We start from the raw sequence: 23,704 nt of genomic DNA on the forward strand, positions 1-23,704 counted from the left end.
ATTTTTGACAAGCATAATAAATAAAACAATATTAAAAATGTATACCCCCCATACGATTTTTTTTATTTTAAAGATGTCTCATTTTCTTCCAGAAACAAACTTCTTACAGCTCTACATATGGTACTTACAGGTTCTTACAGCTCTACATATGGTTACAGGTTCTTACAGCTCTACATATGGTAGATTGACAAAATGTCAATCTACCATATGAATTCAAATAAATGTTTTTTTTTAAATAATAACCACATTTTTTGAGGCGTATCTGTATGTCTGGCTTTATCAGTTGATTCGACGTTAATCTGACTGTATAAACACTTCATGGAAGTTTTTAGTCGTTGAAAATATTAAAACAGAATTTTGGAAAGGAGCCCAGATGAGTCAGCACTGACAAAACCGCGCTAGTTCCCAGAATAGACTCCACATTTCAGTGCATAATTCAAAAAGAAAAAAGAAAAAAAAAACATAATTTTTATTTATAGATCTGCGGTGGATAAACATTATAACATCGAACTGTTCGAGAACAATGTTTCCACCGTTGGGCTGTTCGTTTAACTAGGCTGTGTCCGCCTCTGTCGTCACCTTCCCCCGCGTGATTTCACAGCTCAGCCTCACCTGTTGACGCCGACGCTCTGCTCACACCGACTTGTCAGTTCTCAGGAGAGAGGTTCAAACCACGGACATAACCTAGGCAAGAAAACAGCTAAAACGTTGCGTCCTGCTTCGCAACAGACTGCAGAGACGGAGGAGTCTTCCTGAGCCTGCGCTTGAAGTGAAACGGGTCTAAAAGTCGCTTCACTACACGGTTCTCGTCTCTGACGCTCTGCTATGGACGGAGGAAGCCTCATCTCCAGTCGTTTAAATGGGAGCGCGTTTTCCAGGTAAAATGGGTTTATTTACTATTTTTTCACTTTCCAGCTTTAGTCAACAGACGCACACGCAGCACTGCGCTTCAGGAGTGTATATGAAAACATGAACAAATTGCTCAAGCTACAGGAGCAGTAGTGTTCTTTGGCAATTAATGGTAATATTAGGAAACTCTTTGATGCACTTTATCTACTTACAGCAAAAGAGGAATTATTACAACTTCCTGATATGTAATGTTATCGTATACTAAACTGCTCTACTTTATTGAAGGTGAGCAGTGTTTATGAAATACAGGATTGATCAGGTTTATTCCAAATACACACCTGTAGTTCATTTTTCAAGATCTTCTATCTCTACTTACAGAAACTTTCTCTGAACTAAATGTGTGTTTGTCAAAGCTTGTCCCATGACAATACACTAAGTACAAACACACACCCCCTCCTGTGTTTACAAAGACCTTGAGATCTCTGGCCCTTTATCCCTCCATCAGCACTCTGTGGGTAAACAGAGTGGGTGGGTGACATGGCTGAGGTAGGATTGTGAGGATTTGTTGTCTGGGGACTTCTGCCTTTAGCCTTTTTTCTCCCTCAATTCTCATTCAGACGCGCACAGAAGTCTCGTTTTGATTGCTATTGGACAAATCTATGTCTGAGCCCTGTGAGTTCTCGACTGTTATTTCGGTCGGACTGGTCTTTGTTGCATCACAGCTCCCACAGACAAACTCAGACCAGAGGAATCTCTGTGAGTACAGTTATCACACAATGAAAGGTTGGGAAGCGAGAAAAAAATCCCTCATGTTTTATTATAAGGTTTTAGTACTTGAATGAGCGCTTTGGATGTTGTTTAACTCTTGTTTAACTTTTCTTATACTTTTTCTTGTGATGAAAAATGACATTTGGATGGACTTCTGCCAGATGCCTCGCAGAAGTTATTTGCACTCTTTCTGTTTGTGTTCTTTTCTTTTGAACTGATTTTTCTCTTTTTCCAACTGGCTTTCAGTATCCTTGAGAGAATGCAACTAAACCTGTTGGGGGACCCTGTAATCATAGGTTTAAGTAAGAACAATAATGTTAACATCAGACGGTGTAGGTTTGCAGCCATCGGTGAAACCTGCACTGAGGCCGCAGGGCGTTCTGGTCAGATGAAGCTGTGTGCAACAATGAAATTTAAACACCTTTTAAATTGAAGCTTGATTTTATTAAAAACTGCAATTGGACTTCAATGCATTACTGTAATGAGATTATTAGGATCACTACCTAAATCTCTATGCAGCTGAAGTGTTTACATGGTTTTATGCATGTGCTTATGTAGCATTTGGTTTTTAATGGATAAACAAATCAATTCCTCACAGAATTAAGACACTTCAAACAGTGATTTCATATTTATATCACTTAAGCTTTGGGTTTCATTTTTTCTTTATTTGGCCTGTATCTTTTCTTTATTTGGCCTGTATCTTGACAAACCGAAATGCAGTTATTGACAAAAAGAAAAAGTTAGACATGCAGAAGAAGGACTGGCCAGAGTTTGAAAACGGGCTTTTGTCTGTGTCTGCCTGAAGCTGACATTCCCAGGTGATGATTGAAACTAGTGAAATAGTTGCAATGGTTCTTTTTTTGTTTTCAAGTCTTTGAACAGTGCTTGCATCACAAGCTTTTAAACCAGTATTTCAACTTGGTTATTTTACTCTTGAAGTCTTTTGATCTTTATAGCCATTAATTATGAAATGTTTTATGTGAGGCTGTGAAATATTTTGACACAATGTGATGTTTTAACTCCTGTGAAGACTGCACTTTTTCACATTTCGTCCTGTTACAAATGCAATCTCGAATATTTTAGATTTTAATAAACAACATAAAGCAAATGAGATATGGTTATCAATATTTTTATGATTAAAAACAAAAAAAATATCGTGTTGTTCCTTTGCATACCTGTAATAGCATTAAATAAAGATACACTGCAACCAGTTGCCTTCAGCAGTTAACAAATTATTAAATAGCCAACCTGTGTGTAATTTCATCTCAACATAAAGACAGCTGTTATGTGAAGGCCTCAAAGGTTTGTTACAGAACAGAAAGCAAAACAGTTGGGTTGGGATGGAGATAAACGTTTCACCAGGATAAGGACCTGGTGAAACTGGCTCTAACACTGCGTAGAGCCAGTGTTACAGTTAAATGCTTTAAATCAGTGGCTATTTGATTAAAAATTGTGCGTTGATTAATTCAATCAATTAAGCAAAAGCTAATATTCACTGTTTTGTTCATAAATGGTACAGACCGAATAATAAATAACTTGGATCACTTGCAACTGTTTTGCAGTTCAGTTCTGCTGAATTGTCACCATTTACTCAGACTCGCTGTAATAACGAGGCGACAACTTGACGGTTATTGGGACTGAGCCAGGAGGAGCTTTAAGCAAAAGATTCAGGGGTTACTTTGGGAAAGTCCATCATTTTTGTTCTGTCAGCTTAATATCCATGCCCAGTTTCATTTTCATCTGGTCTAAGGAAGCAGGATTGGCCTTTGTAAACATTAAACCACCTTTATTGCACAGAAATTGTACTCATTACTAACCATCGGAAGTATGACTTAATTTGTTTTTCAAAGCATGCTTGTAGTTGTAGGTAGCTCATGTTATTAGATTAGATCTGGGTTGCACTTTTTTTTTTGGAAAGTAAAAGAAGGACACTAACTTATTACATTGAAAATGTTGATTGGAGAAAGATTTGGTAATCTGGTTTTCACAAAAATAATGTGCAACCAGAACTACCAACGTCAAAATGAATTAATAGCAGGTTTTGCTTTTATATCTTCTACAGATGAAAACCAACCACACAGTGACTACAGAAGCATTTTGTCATGTTGTTGCTGCTCCTTTGTTGTTTTGTGCAACTGTGCGATAAGGTTCAGTGCACCAGATTCTTTCTGCTTTCAACAAAATCCACTTTACTGAACCATGATTTTTCTGTTTCTACAACAAAGTGAATGAAAATGATGGCCAAGTTATTTGTGATTTGATTTCTCTTTTCTTTAAGGCAAATGGACAACATCTTGCTAGTTAATTTAACTAGGTTTAATTCTTTTTTTAAAGAATGAAACATTTATTATGACAGTCTTCTGAAAGGAAACTATTACAGTTAAAGTAAACTGTTTTCTATCAATAGACAGTTCTTCCAGATTCGAGCAGAAGTGCTGTGTGGCTAGAGGTTGTTGACCAGGTGGACATACATTTAGCAGGAGTTTCCTAAACACATAATGTTGTCAAATAGCAGGAGTGGATTACATCAAACTAATGTATGACTTGGATACAATCCTTATATTTCTCCACAGATTAACTTTTCTTCAAACTGGCGAGTGAACACAAACTTGCTTCGTACTGTTTACATTTGAAGTTCAATGTGACCCAGAGATTACTCTCTTTCAGGACAGGGTCAGGTCACATTTAGCTCCTCTAATAATATATTTAAAAAGTTTGACCATTCTGACTTTTTTTGATGAGCATTCATTGCTTTGTTTTGCAACAGAGTTATTTGTGATTCCTTCCCACTATTTGTGCATTTAGTCATTATACAACTTAGTTTATCTGAGTCATTCAGACTCGCCTTACTTTATTCATTTGAAGGAACAGGACGACTGTGTGTGTATTGGTTCATGGATTATTATGCCTTCCTTCTTTACAGGCCATTTATGCTCACATGTTCCACTTGTGACATGTTTGCCTATATTTCCCTCTCACTGAATGCTTGGTGACAGACTGTAATCAGCATTCACACCCACACAGAGCATACCATCATCCCCGCTCTTTTGTCCTGAATGTAGGTAGTGGAATATAGCTGTTGTCGGTGTTGACTTTATGGTTCGGTATACACAATGCTGTGTCAGTGTTCAATGAGGGGGTCCAGAAAGGGATAGGGCTATGTTAGCCATAATGGGTGGGTTTTTGTTATTGCCTTTGTTCGAGAGCTAAGGTGTGGCAACATTATGATGGTTTCATGTTCAGGGACGGATTAGTCATGCTTTGAAATATGATTAGTCACAGGTTAATTACCAGATGCGTGGAGCTTTTCAGAGAACACTGAAACACAGTAAAACATGGTGAACATCGACATTTTGTTTAATGTTCTATTATTTAGCTTTGCTGGTTCATGATCAACACCAACGCAACACCCCAAAGACAATGTTTGCTTGTTTGACTGAAAAATACATTTAAATAAAAAAAATCAGCCAGGGAGATAATTATCCCTCCACTAGTTTTGTTTCAGTCATGTCTTCAAACAGTGAAATGCAATTATAAACGGCTTAAACCTTTACGCTGATCTTGAAGGTTCTGTGTCCCATAGGTGAACTTGCTTTGGGGCAAAATGTTTGTAACGACTACAGAACAAATTCCTTGTGAAGTCATTACTCCAGAAGCAACATAATTTGCAAGTGCTCTCAGAAAAAAAAAAAAAAAACAATTTCTGGAACTAGTGGTCTTGACCGTAATGAGTATTACATCTGGAGAAAAAATGGGAAAGCTTGCAAGGCTGAGAACATTATCCCATCATGAGGAAAGACCATTATGTGGAAGCAAACCCTCAAGATGTCAGCTAGGAACTTGAGAACTTGAAGTCTAGGCAGGAATGGGTCTTTATAATGGACAATGACTGTAAGCATTCCTCCCAGTTAGTTATAATGTAACTTGGAGCCTTGATCTCAGTCCCACAGAAAATTTGTGTGCAGACTTGAAAATGTTTGTGGAAACAAGGCATCCAACAAATCTTAACTGTTTCACCAGTTCTGTCTGGATGAACGGGTCAAAATTCCATTTATTTGTGAGAAACTTGTAGGCAGATTCTCAAAAAGGTTAAACCCAAGCTTTACAGTTGCTACAATAGTCACACAGGAGCCAATGGTACCAAGTACTTAGGGAGTGCATGTAAACTTCAGAGTTTATTGCTCATAAAAACAATGTGGGGAATTCTAAGAAACATAAAATAGGACATATTTTGTCTTATCTAATGTCAGAAAGTGAGAAAATAAAAATGTTTCTTTATGGAATTCATGTGTCACGTAAAGTGCAAATTGCATCAATCTTTGACATCATGATCAGTCTAAAGCTGAAGAATCTATACATTTATTGATCTACTCACTTCGAATGAGCAAAATGAGGACTCCCAACCTGGTATTCTAACCTCTCTATTAAGGAGAGCCAAGTCCAAATCCACATTCATGTCTGCAGTAATGCTCAAAGTGGGGTTCATTAAAGACTTTTGACCACCTAGTTTGAGGTGAATTAAAATTAGCACAACATTGGGATATTGTGCTTGCATTCATACAACATCCTGCAATAACACTTGTATCCTGCAATACAAGTTGAACTCACCAGCTTAGACAGCAATTAAGAAATTTACAATAAGTGTTTTAATTAGCACTGCAGTTCAGAGCAACTGGAACACTATCTCTGAATATTTTGTTGACAAACTGTTGAGAATAACTCTGTTTACTGTCTTTTTTTATTCCATTATTACAGTGTCTGCAACCATTGTGATATTCAAAGCACTGGTGTTGCTGTAACAATTGTGATGAGATATTTTGCAACTCTATCTTCAATCTACCACCCCTCTTCTCTTTATTACTCTTAACCACAAAAATATTGTCATAATTTATGATTCAGATTAAGCCACTTCTTTCAGACAACATTACTCCCACTGAAACTCCTTTGGCCTTTCTAGATGAAATAAAATGCAATCTTGCAGTCTGTAATATTGGGAGTGTGCAAAGTTCCATTGGAGCCTGGCGTTGAGAGAGAGAGGCTGATAAGCCTGGCTGATGTGAGGACATAGTGAGATAATATGACATGGACAACATTCTTTTCTGCTCTACTTCTACTGCTGTTGAACCTACATTACTTATTTCCTCACACTGGTCTGACTGGGTAAGTTTCTGTTGTCAGGATTTAGTTTTTCTTGGTTGGTTAGTCTGAAAATGAACATGGTTTCACATTTTATTGCATCTGTTTTAAAGGCTGAATTTGTTGTTGTACCTTTTTTTCCTTTTTTTTGTTTCTTGTGATCGCTCAAGGCAGTGTTTGCATGACAAGCACACAAACTTGCTCACTGAATGCCTAGCTGCACCTCCGTTCACTGTTTTTCTCCTATCTAATTCTCCAGAGGCGCTCCCCTCCCTGCAATCAAATCCAATTTTGGGCACAAAACTTTGTTTTGTTCTTTGATCTCGCTCTCAGGCTGAACTCTGCGTCTGCTGATTTTGGTATATTTACTTCCCTCACTCTCACTCTTTTGAGTGTCTTTGGGGCAACTTATCAAGATTTCTATTGCTTTTGGTTTTCATTTGAACACAGTAGTCAAACTGCAGACTTTACCCCTGAATAACTCCCTCTCGTGTGGGATGTTGATAGGGTATCTAACTGGACTTTAGTTGGAGGTCAAACACTTGTACCAATGTTTGTATAATAATGTGACTCAATCTCTCTCTCTTTCTTTCTCTCTCTACTGCTGCTCTGAGCGTCTTTCACAGATAATATAACATGTAGAAATGGTCAGTGTCTGCCTTTTTAAATGATAATGCGATACTGAAAATGCTTTCCATAGTGAATATATTGTTGTTTTAATATCAATTCTGATTAGATTAGAATCGGTGTTGAAGAGAAGGCATTGCAATAAATCCAAAAATACAAACCTGTATGATAAAATGCCATGCAGATGCATAAATCCTGATATTCATTTTATTCATTTATGACTTGTGTTTTAACATAAAGCACAGAATCTCACGGCTGTGTTGTACTCGCAGAACTGACGCTGCACCTGATGACTACTGTTATTATCTATTCATTGAACTTCAGCAACACAAAAAAGACAGATTTTGTGTCTTTTATTTATCATTTCCAAGGAGTTGCATCTCATTTTTGTATCATTTATTGATTATTTGTCCAGGTCACAGAGCAGCATTGATGCTTTTTTTCCTGTTATACTGCATTAGTCATATTTTTCTTAAAGTTTGTGATAACTCTATCAGACAAATGGGAAACGAATAAGCAGATTTCAAATATTTTCACGGCAAAGATAAGTCACACTTATCTTTGTAGTTGGTGGTAAATAGTTGGTGTGGTAGCACTTTGTTTTTATGCCTGTAAAACTGCTGTTGTACACTGGGAGTGTACTACAACACTACTACTGCTTTTTTTTAACCATCTCTGTCCATTACCATTTTTTTTCTAGATATCATTGTACCGTTTATCACTAGGAAGCCCCATTTAAATCTCTGCTGTATATTTATCTCTGTGCTTTCATTCATCCTTCTCTGCCACCAGCCTAATAAGGCATTGATCTCAGAACAGAGGGAGGGGGCGAAGCACTCGAGGAGGAAAACGGTGGGAAAAAGTTCTCAACACAAGAATTCCCACATGTTGGTTTTGAAGGTCGCAAAGACTGAAAGTTTGTGTCTTCTTGCCTGCATGTATTTGTGTACGGAGAAAGCACCAATTGAAGCCAAAGGGCAACATGGAATAAAAGACCGCAGCATAATGCTGGCTTTTAGGAGGACAAATTCCCAAAAGTTGGGAATCACTTTCATGTAACAGTTGGTAAACACAATACATAATATTATAATTATATCCACATGAATGGCATGAATGTGAGTGACAAAACAAAAGCCCTATGAAAACAGTACTTCAAAGTAATTGTCAGATGTATGGTTTTTCATACATTTCTTCTTTGCTATTGAACATCAAAGCTTTCTGCAGAAATGTAAAACTGCTGCATGTAAGGCCTCTGTGCACACTGAGCCCCTGAAATGCAACCACAAACCACTGCACACATCCTGAAATCGCTCCAATCTTTTGCTTTTGCTTCCTCATCAAAGCGTGACGCTTTCCCCGTCACAGACTTCTTTCTGGAAACCCACAGGGATTTCTGTGTTTTAACTTCCCAATTCGCACAATTGTTGTGGGATTACCCCCTACTGTCACCTGATTTGCTCATATGCTCTCACCGTTACTGTGTGATAAGTTGTAGTATTTATTAAAGATAATATTTTCTTTAATTTTAACTGCTTATTTGTTTTCAGGCTTTAGAGATGCCCCAACATAACATGGAAAACTCCAGGAGCCAGTGGCAGCAGAGTCTGCGGCAGCCATGGATCAGCAGAGTGGCTGCAGGTCAGAGTCCCGCCTCTTCAGGGGCCGAGTCTGACACGGAGAGCAGCAGCACAGAGAGTGAGAAGGTAACAGACGGAAGTGAGGTTTTTATGAACGTTGAAAAGCAGTTAGCCAATCTATTTTGTGCTGAATTGAAGTCTGTTTCACTTTCTTTCAATCTTAGAATGGAAAATGTTTTAGATTCAGGTCAAAACGATGAATCATGAGGTCTAAACTTAAGGCTGGTTTGATTTGTGTGATTTATTGGACATTTTCTTTTTCTCCTTTGTCAGTCCTGCCTTAAGAAGCCAGAGGTGGGCTCATCCAGGTTCTTTTCATCGAATTCAATGCTTCAGAACCGCATTACAGAGATCAACCAGCAAAAGGAAGAGCTGAAGATTGAGGTGAGAATCTGATGTAATCATTACAGATTGTGATAAATAATTACCCTTAGTATCCCAAAATCAGACAGTTTGAAGAAGTGTTGTGCATTAGCGTGTTCAATCTAACAGGTTCATAGTTTGTGAAGGACTTTGAACTTCACAATGGTGTCCTTTTACATGACAAAGTTGAACTGAGGCCTGCTTCTTCCGGCATTGCTGAACGGTTTTTTCTTTTGGAGTGATCAGGTGTTTGACAAACTCATGCCTCTCTAAGAGAAAAAGACCAACTCAGTTCTCCTTAAAAAAGAATGAAGTTGGGAATCCCTGTGCTTTCATGTCTTCACTGTAAATGTGAACCCTCTTGCTCTGACCATGCACCTAGTTTCTGTTAATTTGAGTAAGCTGAACTCAGAGTGGGAATGTCTGATGTTGAACCACAGAAGAAAGAGGAATGAAACTGAAACACCATGTATGCTACCACTTCTAACTTTGCTTTCTGACCATAATGTAGCTAAATATAGTCAAAATAATATCTCAAATGTTTGTATTTTACAAAATTAAAGATTCTCCCCTGCCACTAAAGTTTCTGGTGAGAGTGAAGTCAGGGTTTCTCTACTTAAACTGCTGCCCCTGCAACCTGACCCTGAATAGGAGGAAGACAATGGATGGATAACTGATTTTATTCGCCAGCTTGTTTTAAATACAATCTCTGTATTTTTAAGAGAAAGGCCAACATTGTTTTTCTCTTAGTGTCTTAGTAAAACTAAACTTTTTGATCAATTTTCACATTTATTTTGCTTTCTGAAAAGTAAATCTAAAACAGGACAATGAGAGAAGCTTTTTTAAGAGTGTAGTGTAAAAGGTAAGTGCTATCAATATTACTTTTTGGTATTAACAGTGTGAACTGAAATGAGAGCTAAATCTCAATAATGTTTGTTTAAAGATGCACCAAAATATTAGTTGTTTTCATTTGGAAATTTCAGACAATTAAAAAATAAATAAATAAAAAACTGAAAAAAACTGAAAGCTCTCAGACGGCCTAAAGTCATTCTTAAAGAATGTGTGACTCTGACTGGTTCAGTGTCTGGTTGATATGATTCAGCCTGGTCAGCTCTCTTGTCCTTTCAGCTGCAGCTGGAGATCGCCTTGCTGCAAGGAGAGCTGCAGACGGAGAAGAAGCAGCTGCACAGACACTCGCAGAAACTGCTGGCACTGCAACAACAAGCCAGAGAAAGAGAGAAGCACAAACGCACTGACAGACTTAAGGTAAGTCCCACACTAATAAAAGGACCTGAATTATTTTCTATGAATGCATTTATATTTTTTAACCTCTTCTTTTAATGTGAGAAAGTATTTTCTTGTTGTATGGATTACAGTAAAACCAGTTAAAGTTATCTTAAGGGATTCTTGAGAAACAAGTGGGACCAGAAATGAACCATCAACATAAAACAAGATCTTGTAAATGATAAGTCAACTGCTGTGTGATAATCATTGGTAGACTTTAACGCTCTGCTACACTCCTGTCAGAGCATTAAAGCATGATGGAGTGACTGCAAACAGGGTTGTGAAATTGTCCGAATGCTGTTTTGGGATCTGTTTTTGATTGAGATTTTATGCAATTCTGGGATTACTGTACTGTTGGTTTAGTATGTTGTTATTGTTGTTGTCTGGAAATGAAGGAGCGAGAGAAGTTGGAGAAGGAGAGACACAGGCTGGAGGAACTGAAGAAGAGTTGTGAGGAAAGAGAGAAACTGATCCCGAATCAGCCAGAAAGCCAAAGAGAGCAGCTAACTCTGCAGCTGCAGCAGGTGAGCAGATGGCACTGTATCTAATATCTTCAGCATGTTCAGCAGTAATAAAATGTTTTAAAGTTGTTCATGTGACACAAAAACCTCAGGCTGAGAGTGGGGGACTCACAAAAGTAGCAGGGGTATCTTTAAATCTGCATTAATGGCCTCCCTTCAGTGGAAATATTTCTCATTGTTTATCACTATGACTGCATGGTAGAAGATAAGATCTTGGAGAACAAGATTCAGGTACCAGCACAAAAATTTTCATTGTTTATTTTGATTGTAAGTCATTTGTGGTATTGTCCTGATCTCCCACAGAGTTTTAAAATGTTTAGATTGTTGATAAAGGGCTTGTTTTCTCTACTTCATTTAAAAATCTTAGGTCAGCAACCTGATCCATATAGTGTAAGATGCAGAGCAGAAAAAATTGTGAAAACTGAATTCTGCTAATGACATTGTCATCATCTCTTACTATTTTCAGTAAACCTGCTCATGGTCTTTTGTTTCACAGGAACTTTTCAATGGAAAAAGTATTTAATGTTGGTTAGATGACATGTTTCCATCTGTTGAAATCTAACTAAAAAACATTTAATGTAGTGTAAGGAATTGAATATCACTATATTCCTACCAACAATTTATTAACGAAGAGCCTGACAGTGTATCTAATAGTTTCACCTTCCAAATAAAACATAAATCTGCAACTGGTTGTTGGCCGTCTTGATTCAAAGAATGTCTCAAGTTAAAGGGTGTGTTTTCATCAATACTGATGATGTTGTTTTTTTAACAACACTTTATTGTTCAATACCAGTTTAACCTGTTTGCAAGCTTTAAGAGTTTAACTCACTCATGCAGAGCACAGGATGTGTATTTCTTTTAGCAAATGTGTCAGAGCAGAGTAAAGAGATTATTGGAAAAACGGTGTTTAACGATAAGTTTGGTGGGGCTTGTTTTCTTCTGTTGAAACATGTTGAATGTTGGAAAATAATACTTACAAGCCAGTTTGGCACAACCTGCTGTAACAAAGAATTAGCATATATGAATAAAGATGCCATAGCCAGCAGCAAATAAACAGAAGTTGCAAATTTTAGACAGCTTTGCAATTTTGCATACATCCGAATCTTAAAGCAAGAATCTAATTATTTCATTTTATTTCATTTCAATAATGAAGTTTTGCAAAGTCATTGAATTAGCATTGAAGAAGAAAAAAACAAAGAATTGCAGGACCCTAGAGGAGTGCAGTTTGAGACTACTGACTTAGGGTGATGTGCAGGTTTGTCCATAATACTGCTGTTCCCTGACCTGTCAGTTTAATTAAGTAGACATCAATTCTTGGTTGGTTTTGAATGATGTCATACTTTGTGTTTGGATATTGTAACCTAAGCTTGCAGTACGATGCGTTAGTGTCTGGTTGTAATGCGACATTTGTATAAGTTCAACTGAGTATGGATACACTAATAATCATAACCAGTGTTGAAAGCTGACCATATTTGGTTTATAAATTGTAATGACACATTTTCCTATATATGTCTGTGTCTTCCTTATTGTTTTCTTCATAATACCCAGTATTCTTCCCAGAACTAGTCTGCATCCAGTTAATTCCAGAAATAATTCAATTAAACAAAAAACTGAACTGACAGAACTTTTTTGTTACCCTTCTTGAAGGAGAAGGAAAGGATGGAGGCGGCCATCCGGGCTTTCGAGGACTGGGAGTTTCGTGTTTTGGAACAAGAAAGCGGCATTGGCGAAGAGGATGAAGACAGAGAAGAGAAACTCAAGGAGGAAGGAACGGAGGGGGAAATGGGGAAGGAAATCTCCCGCCAGCAGCATGTGGTCAACACAGCGCAGGTACTCGGTGTTCCTCATGGATCACTTTTTTCAGTGAATTTCACAAAGGCTCCCCAGGGTGTTGCACAGAAATTGCAGCTTATCAGTGAGTCATGTGCTCCATGTCTGTGTTTATCCTTACTTAAACTCCTACTTAAGCTGAGTTGTGATGTTGGATGTGTGCATAAGAAAAATGGACAAAATAATGACAATACATGTCTGAAATCCAGTACTTTGGTGTGTTCACATTGTCATTATTAGTGGGATGTTAAACTTGACACTAAAAAAAGACCCTTTCCAATTTTACTAACTTTTCTTTTTTCCTCTTGTGCCTGAAATATTTTCTGCAGCTGAAATGAATTAGCTTGACATTAAAAATAAGCAGAAGGCAGATCAGAGACTTGACTTCAAAGTTAAAAAACTTGCGCTCCTCCTTCAATAATCACAGCTTTGCTGGCTTTACTCTTCAGTGCAGTGCTCTGATAAAATTTTTACTCTGCAGCTAAGCAAGTTCCATTTAGCTCATTGCCCATAATAAATTAAACCCAAGAAAAGTATAGATATTTGTAATTGTCTCTATAGATCCCAGTTAATGGTTATAACTACGAGTTATCCCTTGAACCTCATCACCCCCCAACCTCAATGGTGGCACAAGCTTGAACTCCTTACCTCCAAGCATCACCCTAATTCTGTCACATGAGTCTATACAGGGAGTCTAATTACATCACAGGCCACCATGAGAGAACAAATCGGAGCAGGACAGACTGAAAACAACAGAGGTGGGATGACATTAAGAAGGATTAAAAGATAAAACATTTAGGAATCTTTGAAGCGAGACTCCAGATTTTTGCTGAACGTATTGAAAACATTGATATAAAGCCATGATATCCTTTCATCTGAAATAATAATCACTTATTTTCATAAAACATTTCATTTTTTTTTCCCGTATCCAAATATGTTCTCTCTGTAAAATACACAGTGCATCAAACAATTGACGACCACAGCAGATTAAATTTGATTCAATTGGACAAAATTATTTAAAAAGAACTATCCGGTTTTTTTTTTATTTAAGTTGAATCTGGTGGCTGTCACAGTAAAACATTTTCCTGTGCTGTTTTGCACAGAATGAGTCAGGCTTTATGAGACAGTGAAACTGTTCACATGAGAATTTCTAAGCTATTCAAAGAGGCAGGTTGTTACTTGACTAATAAATCTTGCAATCAAAGTTTGTCATATGTAATATTCTGCATTTTTAAACAGTTGGCAGAGTTTAGTTTTTATTTACATGCCTACAAAGTTTTACTTTGTAACTGTCACGTTGATAAATTTAAGTTGAAACTTATATTTTCATTGTATAGTAATAGTAATAAGTATAGTAATAAGTTTTTGCCATTTCATCATGCGTTCAGAATATTTATACAGTACTTTACCTCAAAATATGCACCAACTGTTCCTTTGGCAGTCAGGTTGGTGTTTTGCTTTTTTTTTTCCAAACAACCCGTTTGTGGATCTTAAGCTTCACATGAAAGGTAAACATACTCCTCACATCCTTTTGTGATATAAATACAAAAGACACAGATGTTCAACCTATATACTGACAAGTGTTGGATAAAAAGTGACACAATATTTAGTTTTTGCTCTGAAACATCTATAAAGTCTCCCACTAATTCATTGTTATAAAAACATTAATTAAATAGATACTAGACCTAAAAGACACTTTCCCAGCTAGATTTCTAGTATTGCTCTCTAGCTCCCCCTTTCCTTTCCCAGTAAAATCACTTTTTGCTCCTAAAAAAACACATGGTGACTCTGTTGCTCAAGTCATAGAATTACTTGCCTTTTGACAGTTTATTGATGTGAAATATTATATCACACAAAACAAAGTAAATTTGATTTCTATTTGGCAAAGTGCTTTTCCAAAGTTTTTAATTGATAAATGTAACTCAGAGTTTGAAAATGAATAATTTGAACTGTAATACCATTGCTAATACTATAGTGTTGTACCTGGTGTAAAATGCAAACATTGTTCTGTGGCAACAAATGTGCTTTCCTTCTGCATCGTGAAGTCCGTTTAAAAAACATATTTGGTCCCCATAATACTGAATTGTTCCACAATTAGCCTCAGTATGCTGGTGGGGGTGCCAACGATGAGATGAAGACTGGGATTGTATGAGACGCGAATTGTAGTTGACTCAGCTGCACTGCAGCCAGCTGCACAAGGCTGCTCAGCTGTCTGTCTGCTTCGTACTGTGTCACATGCAGCATCCTTGCACTGGTAAATTATAATCCAGTATTTCTTTAAATGACCCTTTTTGGCTTCTTCCTGGCCTTGGATTCCTAAATAGATTCCATCCATTATCCTTGGTGGTGTTCTGCTTATTTCCAGTGGTTTCCCAAATAATTTGTAAATTTTTTTTTTTTTTTTTTTTTTAAGTGTATCTCTGTTTGGGAAAAGTCCACTTGGATCTTGTTGGTATATCTATTCATGCTTTATGTGCATTTAGTACAATATCCTAATATTGGATCACAACCTTTTGAAGAATTTATTGAAACCCATGCCAGCTAAATAAACTGGCTGCAGCACATCGCATGTCTTCTGTGAAGAGGAAACCATATGGCAGTCCAAGCTGATGGAAATTATTCCCTGGATTTTCAGGAACGAGTCCAGCAGTTGGAGAAACAGCTGAAAGAGATGGAGAAAGAGAAGGAAAGAGAGCTGAATGCGTTGAGGAAGGAGAAGAGAGAACTAATACAAGCAACTCAAACGGTACGAGGGTTTTCTAATATTGTGGATTTATCTTATTGTAGATATCCGTTGCTATTCAGATTGCCAATGCTACTGTTAATGTAAAAAAATTACCTAATTCAAAATAATGCTGGTTATGCTGAATTGGTTTTGTGCAAGCGATGAAACAATTGTTGGTGGTAAAATAAATAGATTTACAATGAGGCTGTAACCATCATATTCTTCTCTTTGCTGTTTGGAGCTTTCACAATCTTCTCAGTTTTATTTTTATTCATTTCCTTCAGTGTCATAATCTACATTTTATGTAGCCAAAGTGCACTTTGCCCAGGTGTTATTTACCATTTAACATGCATTGTTTGAGTTGGACTAAATACTTGCAAGACCTGGTGTAACTCAATTCTTATGTTTTTTTAGTTCCTCATTAAATGTCAGTGCTTGACACAAGCTAGACAAAAATGCACAAATGTATTTGTTTTGAGATGTTTTTTGACCTAAATGCTTTGCTATATAATGGCCTTTCAAAGTCTATTTTTCCCTTAGCTTCTTTCTTGGACTTGAGCATGATCACTATTCTATATTTGATACCATTTTCTAAAATATACTATTGTTTTAAAATGGAAGATGCAGTTTTGAAGAAACTTGTGTGTATTTTTGGCTTTGATCACATATGCAGGGTAACCTAAATAAAGTACAATCTACAGTACTTTTAACGTCTGACCTATTAGTTACTGAGATTCATAGATGATTCTTTTGACCTGGGAATGACATTTTGCACCTGGATTACCTACTTTACATAGAGAGATGCATTTGTGACCTAGTTTTGAATAAGCAGTGGGTGGTGAGGAGCCAGACTCGTTTGTTTTTGAGACTTCATTTTGATTCTTCATAAAACAATGCCTTGCAATTTACAGTCCGTTTCTTACAAATACTTACAATTCCAAAATCTGTAATTTACTTAATATTTTTTAACTGTGTTTGGGTTAAATTCTTCTGGCATCAGTTTTCACCTAAAAAGAGTCATGACAGTATCAGTTGTTATGAGCAGGAGACAAGATCAGGAAAAGGAAAAAACAAATCAGAGAGAAAAAGTGCAACTGAGAGAAACTTAAGTTGGAGGGAGAGAGCAAGGGAGGAGGGAACGAAGGGAGGGTAAGAACAGAGGGAGGAGTAAGCAGCGTGAGGGTGGTATAGCTGTGGTTGTATGTGTGTAGATTTGAGCTTGTGTGGATGCATACAAGGGAGAGAAACCAAGCTGAGAGAAGTGTTACATCCTTGCAGCAAAGGGTAAGCCAAAAGAATGAACACAAATCTGTCATATATAGGAATTGAAACTTAACTTTTAGTTCATAATGTTGACTAAAGAGGGTAGAATTGCATAGCAAAAGGGAGGAGTTGAGAACGAGACATTGTCAGAAAGAATGACCGAATTTGCGCAGGATGTGCTTGATTTGACATCTTTGTCCAAGTTCTGAATTCTTTGGCTGTGAAAAGCTAAACAGCTTATAGTAAATAATGCATGAGGCGATAATCTGTTTGGATCACCATGTTGAGGAATGGGACATAGGAAGCCTTGTAGCAGATTTCCTCTTACTGTGAGAAAGTACAATTTCTTATAAATGCTTACTGTCGACACATTTCCTGACACCATGTGCTTGTGTGAAGAACTGAATGGGGCCAAAAAGGGTTAAACAGTGAACTTAATGTAGTCACTGAATTGCTCATGCGTTTGTGACTCGAGCATGGTGGGAGGGTTTTCAGGAAAGACACTGTGGCTGTGATGTATTTTTTATTTTTTATCTCATCATGACCAATCCATCTTGGATGTGTTTCTGTAGTTTAATTCTCAGCCATATGTGATGTGTCTATCTTTTCAAGGCAATCTGTTTTTCATCTTTAACCTCTTTGTCTCCAGTTATTTTAAGCAGACTTTTAGCATTTGTCTCTTGTAACAAGTGTCCGTCTCATATCCGTTCTTTCAAAACTGAATCTGGTCCAACAGGTTCCCAAAGAGAAGAAGCCACTCACTGATTGGTCGAACTTCACCACCTCAGCTCCCTGCATGATGTCACTCTCTCCTTTGACACCTCACAAGTCTCCACAGGTGTGCATTTGGTCAGGCCTTTGTCAATTTATCTGTCTTATGAATGATGAGCCTCACTGCTGAAACAACTGAAAAGTTGTGAAAGAAGGGGAAATTGTTGATCGTCCGGAAATCATGGGAATGCATTTACAGTTTTGAACTTGTTCATAGTTTATAATCTTGATATGGGATTTTATGTGATGACCCTCGTACTGTACATTAATCTCTTCTTTAGGAACTATCCAAGGAAGCCGTCAGTTTGCCAAGAAGGCGAAGCTTACATCGGAACAACAGACCCTCCGACAGGCCGATTTCAGTGCAGGGTGAGTTGCCAACCCTGTTTTTTCCTTGTGTTGTGTTTTTAATTGCTCCTGCTTTTGTAGTTCATGACAATCAAGACAATCAACGTGCTCACTTTCTACTCATATCCTCATTTTGTCTGTTTGCTCAGTTCCCTCCCTTTTAGTCTAATCAAAGGTGTGTCTTTAGAGTTTTTGGTTGTTGCTACGACCGAGAGCATGATTCTCCCATGTCGCATAGAAACATCTGAAAGCTTAAGCCTAAAATCTCCACAGTGGTATCTGCTTTTGTGCTCCAAATATTTGAGTTGCCTGATCTGTTAAGTCATGTCAAGTCTTCCAAGGTCTTTTTCCTCCTCACTGTAATTTAAAGTTGATAGTTGGAATTGCCCCAGAAAAGATTTCTCTGGCATATACATATAATTTTTATATATTTATAAATAAATAAAAAAATATAGTGGTTATGGTTCCCTGTTTCTTTCCACTGTCAGGTTTGGTGAGGACTCCTCCAGACAGCCAGACGACAGAGGCTTTCACTTCCCCCATAAGCTCACACAGACTAAGCAACGGGCACAGACCAGGGAACAGCAACGGTGGTGGGTTGCTCACTCCGTGCAACAGTGAAGTAAGCTCTCGTGCTGCAAGGTGAGTTTCATCACTGCATGTGGATCTATATGATACTTTTGGACTATGTAGCACTTCTTTGAGATAAAAATGCAGAATATGTAATGCATTATTCTAATTATCGATACCAACAGAAATGTTACTTATCATATCAGAGTGTGCAACAGTTGTACTTATGTAATCTTTGATGTAAAAGCATGCTATGAGGTGTATGAATGATTATCTCATAGCTGCACGATATTAGAAAAACATATAAATGTAATGGCATAGCTGAATTTTATGAAGAGTGATTCCGGTTAATCCACATTTTCTTGACTCCATTTCTTCAACCCTTTTTATCAGATTTAGCATCTCGGTAGCTAAAAATATACAAGTATTTACATCAACAAAAGTCCATCCAGCATCTTAAAAATATTATTGGCATGCAGATTTTGGATGCATGCCAATAATATTAAAATCCAACTAGATACTGCATTCAAGGAATTCTCCGACTGTTATATTGGACAGATTGATATTTTGATAATATATTGGACAAATTTAGTTGTCAGATAATGCCACAATTAAAAACGGTTCAAAAAGGAGTTTTTTTGGGCACGCTGGGGTTAAATAATCAACCCTGTGTATAATAAGTATGTGGAAGTTTTTTGCTCAATTTGTTTTCGGATGTATTGATGATAATTCACAGTTTCAAAGGAGACATGACTATCTGAGGGAAATTTAGAGCTCTTATGATGTTCAGTGTATACAGTCAGGTCAGTTTCTGTAAATCATATATTCTTATTAAAAACACAATTTGTTTAATAACTCAGCTTAAAAAGTGAGTCTCATATATCCTTTAGGGTAGGTCACAGAAGGTCATTGCTTTCAGTGACCCTGCCTGTTTACTTGGCATGATAATAAAAAGTTGTGTGGAAGGACAAAGTGTGGCCCACAAGCATGTACAAGCAACTGGGATAGCTACTGCCCTAATGTCTTATCACTAAAGTAAAAATAAACACATTCCTGAATAGTACATCACTGCTTATAATGAGGTTGCTTTTTTTGATTCAATTCCGAAAATACAAAACTTGGGCCAGTTTTATTCCAAATAATAAAGGCGTATTTATATTTTGCTACTTTTGCAAGTTCAAAATAATGGTACTTTTTAACTTGCGTAAAAAATATAGTAGTTTCTGATATGAATGTGGTGTAGATGGTATCACTGATGGTTTGTTTATTAAAATTAAAAAAGCAGTAGTAAATTGACGTGTTTAAAAAAAAAAGCATTACTTACAAAGACAATAACACAGAGACATGTCTAATATATTTTAAGTAAACTGGAGGATAGCCCGGTTTACTGAAATTGCCATGCAAGTCATATTGGTTGGAAAAAGACACTTAACTGTCTTTCTGTTCCCTGCAAAATAATGGAATAATGAGATTGGTTAAATCTAACAACACACTTTTCTATTTGACTGTTTTCTAGATTGATGCTGACTGCATGGCCCTTTATAACACTCCATTAAATTATAATTTTGGGGGGTTTGCTGTTTTAATAAGAACAACCAATGCTATTGCTTTGATTTTTTTTATTTATTTTCTTTAATTCTGATGTTTCCTGATTCTTGTTTCTGCAGTCCGTCGCTTTTGGATCTTGTGGAGATTGAGAGGAAGCTGAGGGAAGCCAAGGCAGAAAGAGAGAGGCTTCTCAGAGAACGAGTGAGTCACCTGCCATGGGAAACACTAATTGTCACTGTCACACTTTATTAGACATGGCCTGTTGATCAGTGACACCAGCTAAGCTCGCGCATGATTGTCCAAGAAACCACTGAGCAGATGTTTGCACGCCTATAATGCATATTCGTAGCACTGGCAGCTGCCAAGACTGGAAGGCTCAAACCTCCAGTTGTTTGTGGCTTCATAACCAATGGGTTTCTATTTTTGCTGCTTTAAAAATAGTACATTTTAATGTGTTACAGTTTTTTTTTTTTCTATGACTGTGTGCACACAGGCAGAGAGGCAGCGGTTGTTGCTGGAAGAAAGAAGCCAAAGAGAACTAAACTCCTCCAGAGAAGAACCACTAGAACCAGAAACGCAACATAGACCAGAGACAGGAGCAAATGAATCCGTACAAGTCCTTTCATCGCCAGGTTCAGAGGTATAAATTAATCATAAACCCTAAATCTAGGGTTAGAAAAGTTAAGAAATTGTGGCTGTAGAACTAATAAATGCTAGAGATTTTTCTCCATGTTTTACTTGTTATGTTATGGTTAAATCCCGTCTTTACACATAATAATAAGCAAACCAAGCCCATTAGATGTGTAAGTCAGTTTTATGAGCTTAATGTTGACCCAGTTTCTTGATAAATGATCTTACTGAAAATTGCTCTGTTCCTTAATCAGTTATGTTGTTTGTTGTAATAGTGAGTCATTCACATTAAAATAATGAAATTTTATTAATAGAACAGAATAAATATTGTTGTACTGTAATATAGCAGTAAAGATGGGTGCAATAAAAATAATGGCCCAGGTGTTCTGAATTATAGTCTAGTTACATCTATAAAACAATTTTCATCATGTAGCTCGGCTAGAGATTATTAGTTTTTCCTCTTTTCTAGGACCATATCTTACATCATATTTTTGATACAAATGTAGTAAACTTTTCATCATGTGACCACAGAGAGCCCCTTTCTGAAGCTGAAAAAATGCCACCGGATGTTGGTAGTGTTTTCCATGGAAAATGTACTATTTAGAGGGTGACTTAAGCTCCACTTGTCCTTCCAGAAGCGCAGCCTGCCCCATTTCCTAACGCCAAACTTTGACCTTCGAGCCCATGTAGAGTCACTGGGTCACGGGGTTGCCAGCTGCACGGACCTGCGGCTCACACCTCGACGGTGTGCCGGCTTTCTCACGAAACGAGGGGGGAGGGTCAAGACATGGAAGAAGAGATGGTTCCTGTTTGACACAGACCACAAACGACTGGCCTACTATACAGGTTAGACTGGCTTGCAAAGTTGTGTGTGTGTGTGTGCGTGTGTTTATGTTTGCTCATTGACTTTGCATTTGTGTGTTTGCATGAATAAAAGGTTTCTGTGTGCCACACAATTTGAGCTCACTGAAGAGAGGCTATTGTTGTAAAAATACATGAGGAACCGTCTCTTACTGCACATATTTTAAGATCAGATGAAGTATCATGCAAAAGTGCTTTTACCCTAGAAATCTATTTTACGTTTTGTTTAGAATAATTGTAAGGAAAAATGCTTTTTTTAATAGACTGTGACAAATAACCTATTGTCATTTTGTAGCACTTTGAGATTACATAAGTGTGTAATAAATAAAAATGTTACTAAAAATAAAACTCTTAAAATTGTCACACTATGTTGACCTAAAATGTATATTTTGTATTTTTTTTTCTACAGACTGCGATGAGAGGAAGCTAAAGGGAGTCATGTACTTTCAGGCTATAGAAGAAGTTTACTACGACCATCTACGGACGGCTACCTCTGTGAGTTTGGCTTTTGTCAAATCTGTTGCAGTTTTTGGGATTTTTTCATTTGGATGCACCAAATCAGTAAATTTTGATTTCTAGAGTCTGTAAATGGAGGCTGCAACCCCTCTTTCATTTTGAAAACATACTTTCTTGGATCATTGATCTCTAAATTACCTCAAAATGCTTGCATAATCTTTCAGAAAAATGTGATGTCAGAAGCAAAGCAAGTAGCTCAGAAAAATATTTACAACTTTTCTTGAGTTGAGATGATTTTACTAGTTTAAACTTTTCCAAAAGCAATCCTACTTGCAAAACAAGAGCATTTTAACAGAATAAACTAAACCTCTACACTAGACAAATCTAGTCCAACATAAAGCTACTTTTATGTTCAACAAAAATTAAATAGCTTTGTTGGACATTCAGGCATTCAGGCTACTTTTAAGAAAGGTGTAAACTTTAAGTCATATTCTGCTCTACATCAAAACAGCCAGTTGTTTTTTTTTCTTTCATTAATTACTCCAGATTTCTGAGGAACGATATTTGTCATACTTCTAGGGAAGCAGACAAACAGGATTTTCTTGCTTCAGTTTGACATTGCAGATGCTTGATTGCAGTCCGTTGTAAAGTTTTGGTCTAACAAATATTTGTGTGTTTTAAAGCCTCAATATTGCTGTAAAGACATGGGAAACTTTGTGAGCTGACTCTTGATATCTCTGTCTTCTGTTTAGTCTCCTCGGCCCAGCCTTACGTTCTGTGTGAAGACATACGATCGCCTGTTCTTTCTGGTGGCTTCCAATGCCGTGTCCATGCGTATCTGGATGGATGTCATTGTCACTGCAACAGACGAGCACAGCCGCTATTGACTTAAATACGTGACTATGAAGTGAAGCTACTGAACGGACTCCACTGTGGTTCTTTTCCCCTTTCCTGTCTGGGCAGTATATTTGCTGCAAATGTGCCCTGGGGGGATTCAGAAGACCCACATGGAGGTGCCGCGGGTCAGACGTGGAGGACACTGTTACTGATATAAGTTAATCAGCTGCAGCTCACAAAAATGGATCTTTAAAGGACTCGCTCATGGTGACTCAGCTGTCTGTTACAGGCAGGATTTTTTTCACGGATCTCGAGCTCCCCCTGCTGGTTGCAGTCCAGCATCACAGGAGTAATGTACACTACAGGTGATACCAGAAATGGGCACAATAAAACCACCAGCACTTACAGGATGTAATTTGTTCTAATATGCCACTACACTGGAGGTGACCTCTTTGTCATATTCACCCCTTGCCTTTGTTTTCAGATAAGGAATGTTATAGAAGTTTTAAAGATTATTTATTATATTGAGGTTTATATGGCTTTGGTTTGCAGGTAAATAAAACTGTACTCTGGTATCAGGGCAACATTAAATGTTTGTTTTATAAAAATGTTCATGTTTGTCTGTTTTTATTGAATCATCTTTGGAAAAGTAATGGTGAGATCAATTCCAAGGTTTTATG

General features: G+C 37.3%; 1 protein-coding gene across 1 annotated transcript; it reads left to right on the forward strand.

The window, feature by feature from the left end:
• Positions 1–374: 374 nt before the first annotated feature.
• On the forward strand, positions 375–23,636 carry phldb3 (pleckstrin homology-like domain, family B, member 3). The gene is made up of 15 exons (XM_008431221.2): positions 375–878; positions 8,928–9,083; positions 9,291–9,401; positions 10,509–10,646; positions 11,060–11,188; positions 12,833–13,015; positions 15,651–15,761; positions 17,740–17,841; positions 18,056–18,143; positions 18,611–18,764; positions 20,360–20,441; positions 20,734–20,880; positions 21,506–21,716; positions 22,141–22,226; positions 22,940–23,636. The coding sequence occupies exons 2-15, from the start codon at positions 8,937–8,939 to the stop codon at positions 23,072–23,074; spliced, it is 1,824 nt and encodes a 607-aa protein (XP_008429443.2). The 5' UTR covers positions 375–878; positions 8,928–8,936; the 3' UTR covers positions 23,075–23,636.
• The last annotated feature ends 68 nt before the right edge of the window (positions 23,637–23,704 follow it).

The sequence above is a fragment of the Poecilia reticulata genome, chromosome 16 (assembly GCF_904066995.2).
Source record: "Poecilia reticulata chromosome 16, P_reticulata-male-v2, whole genome shotgun sequence".
In the NCBI taxonomy this organism is placed as follows: domain Eukaryota; kingdom Metazoa; phylum Chordata; class Actinopteri; order Cyprinodontiformes; family Poeciliidae; genus Poecilia; species Poecilia reticulata.

What these genes read in the sequence shown, in the direction of transcription:
- phldb3 (XM_008431221.2), top strand. Translation starts at nt 8,937, where the DNA reads ATGCCCCAACATAACATGGAAAACTCCAGGAGCCAGTGGCAGCAGAGT. An exon ending in AGAGGCTTCTCAGAGAACGA is followed by an intron (nt 20,442 to 20,733) that starts GTGAGTCACCTG and finishes GTGTGCACACAG; the next exon opens with GCAGAGAGGCAGCGGTTGTT. An exon ending in TTTCATCGCCAGGTTCAGAG is followed by an intron (nt 20,881 to 21,505) that starts GTATAAATTAAT and finishes TTGTCCTTCCAG; the next exon opens with AAGCGCAGCCTGCCCCATTT.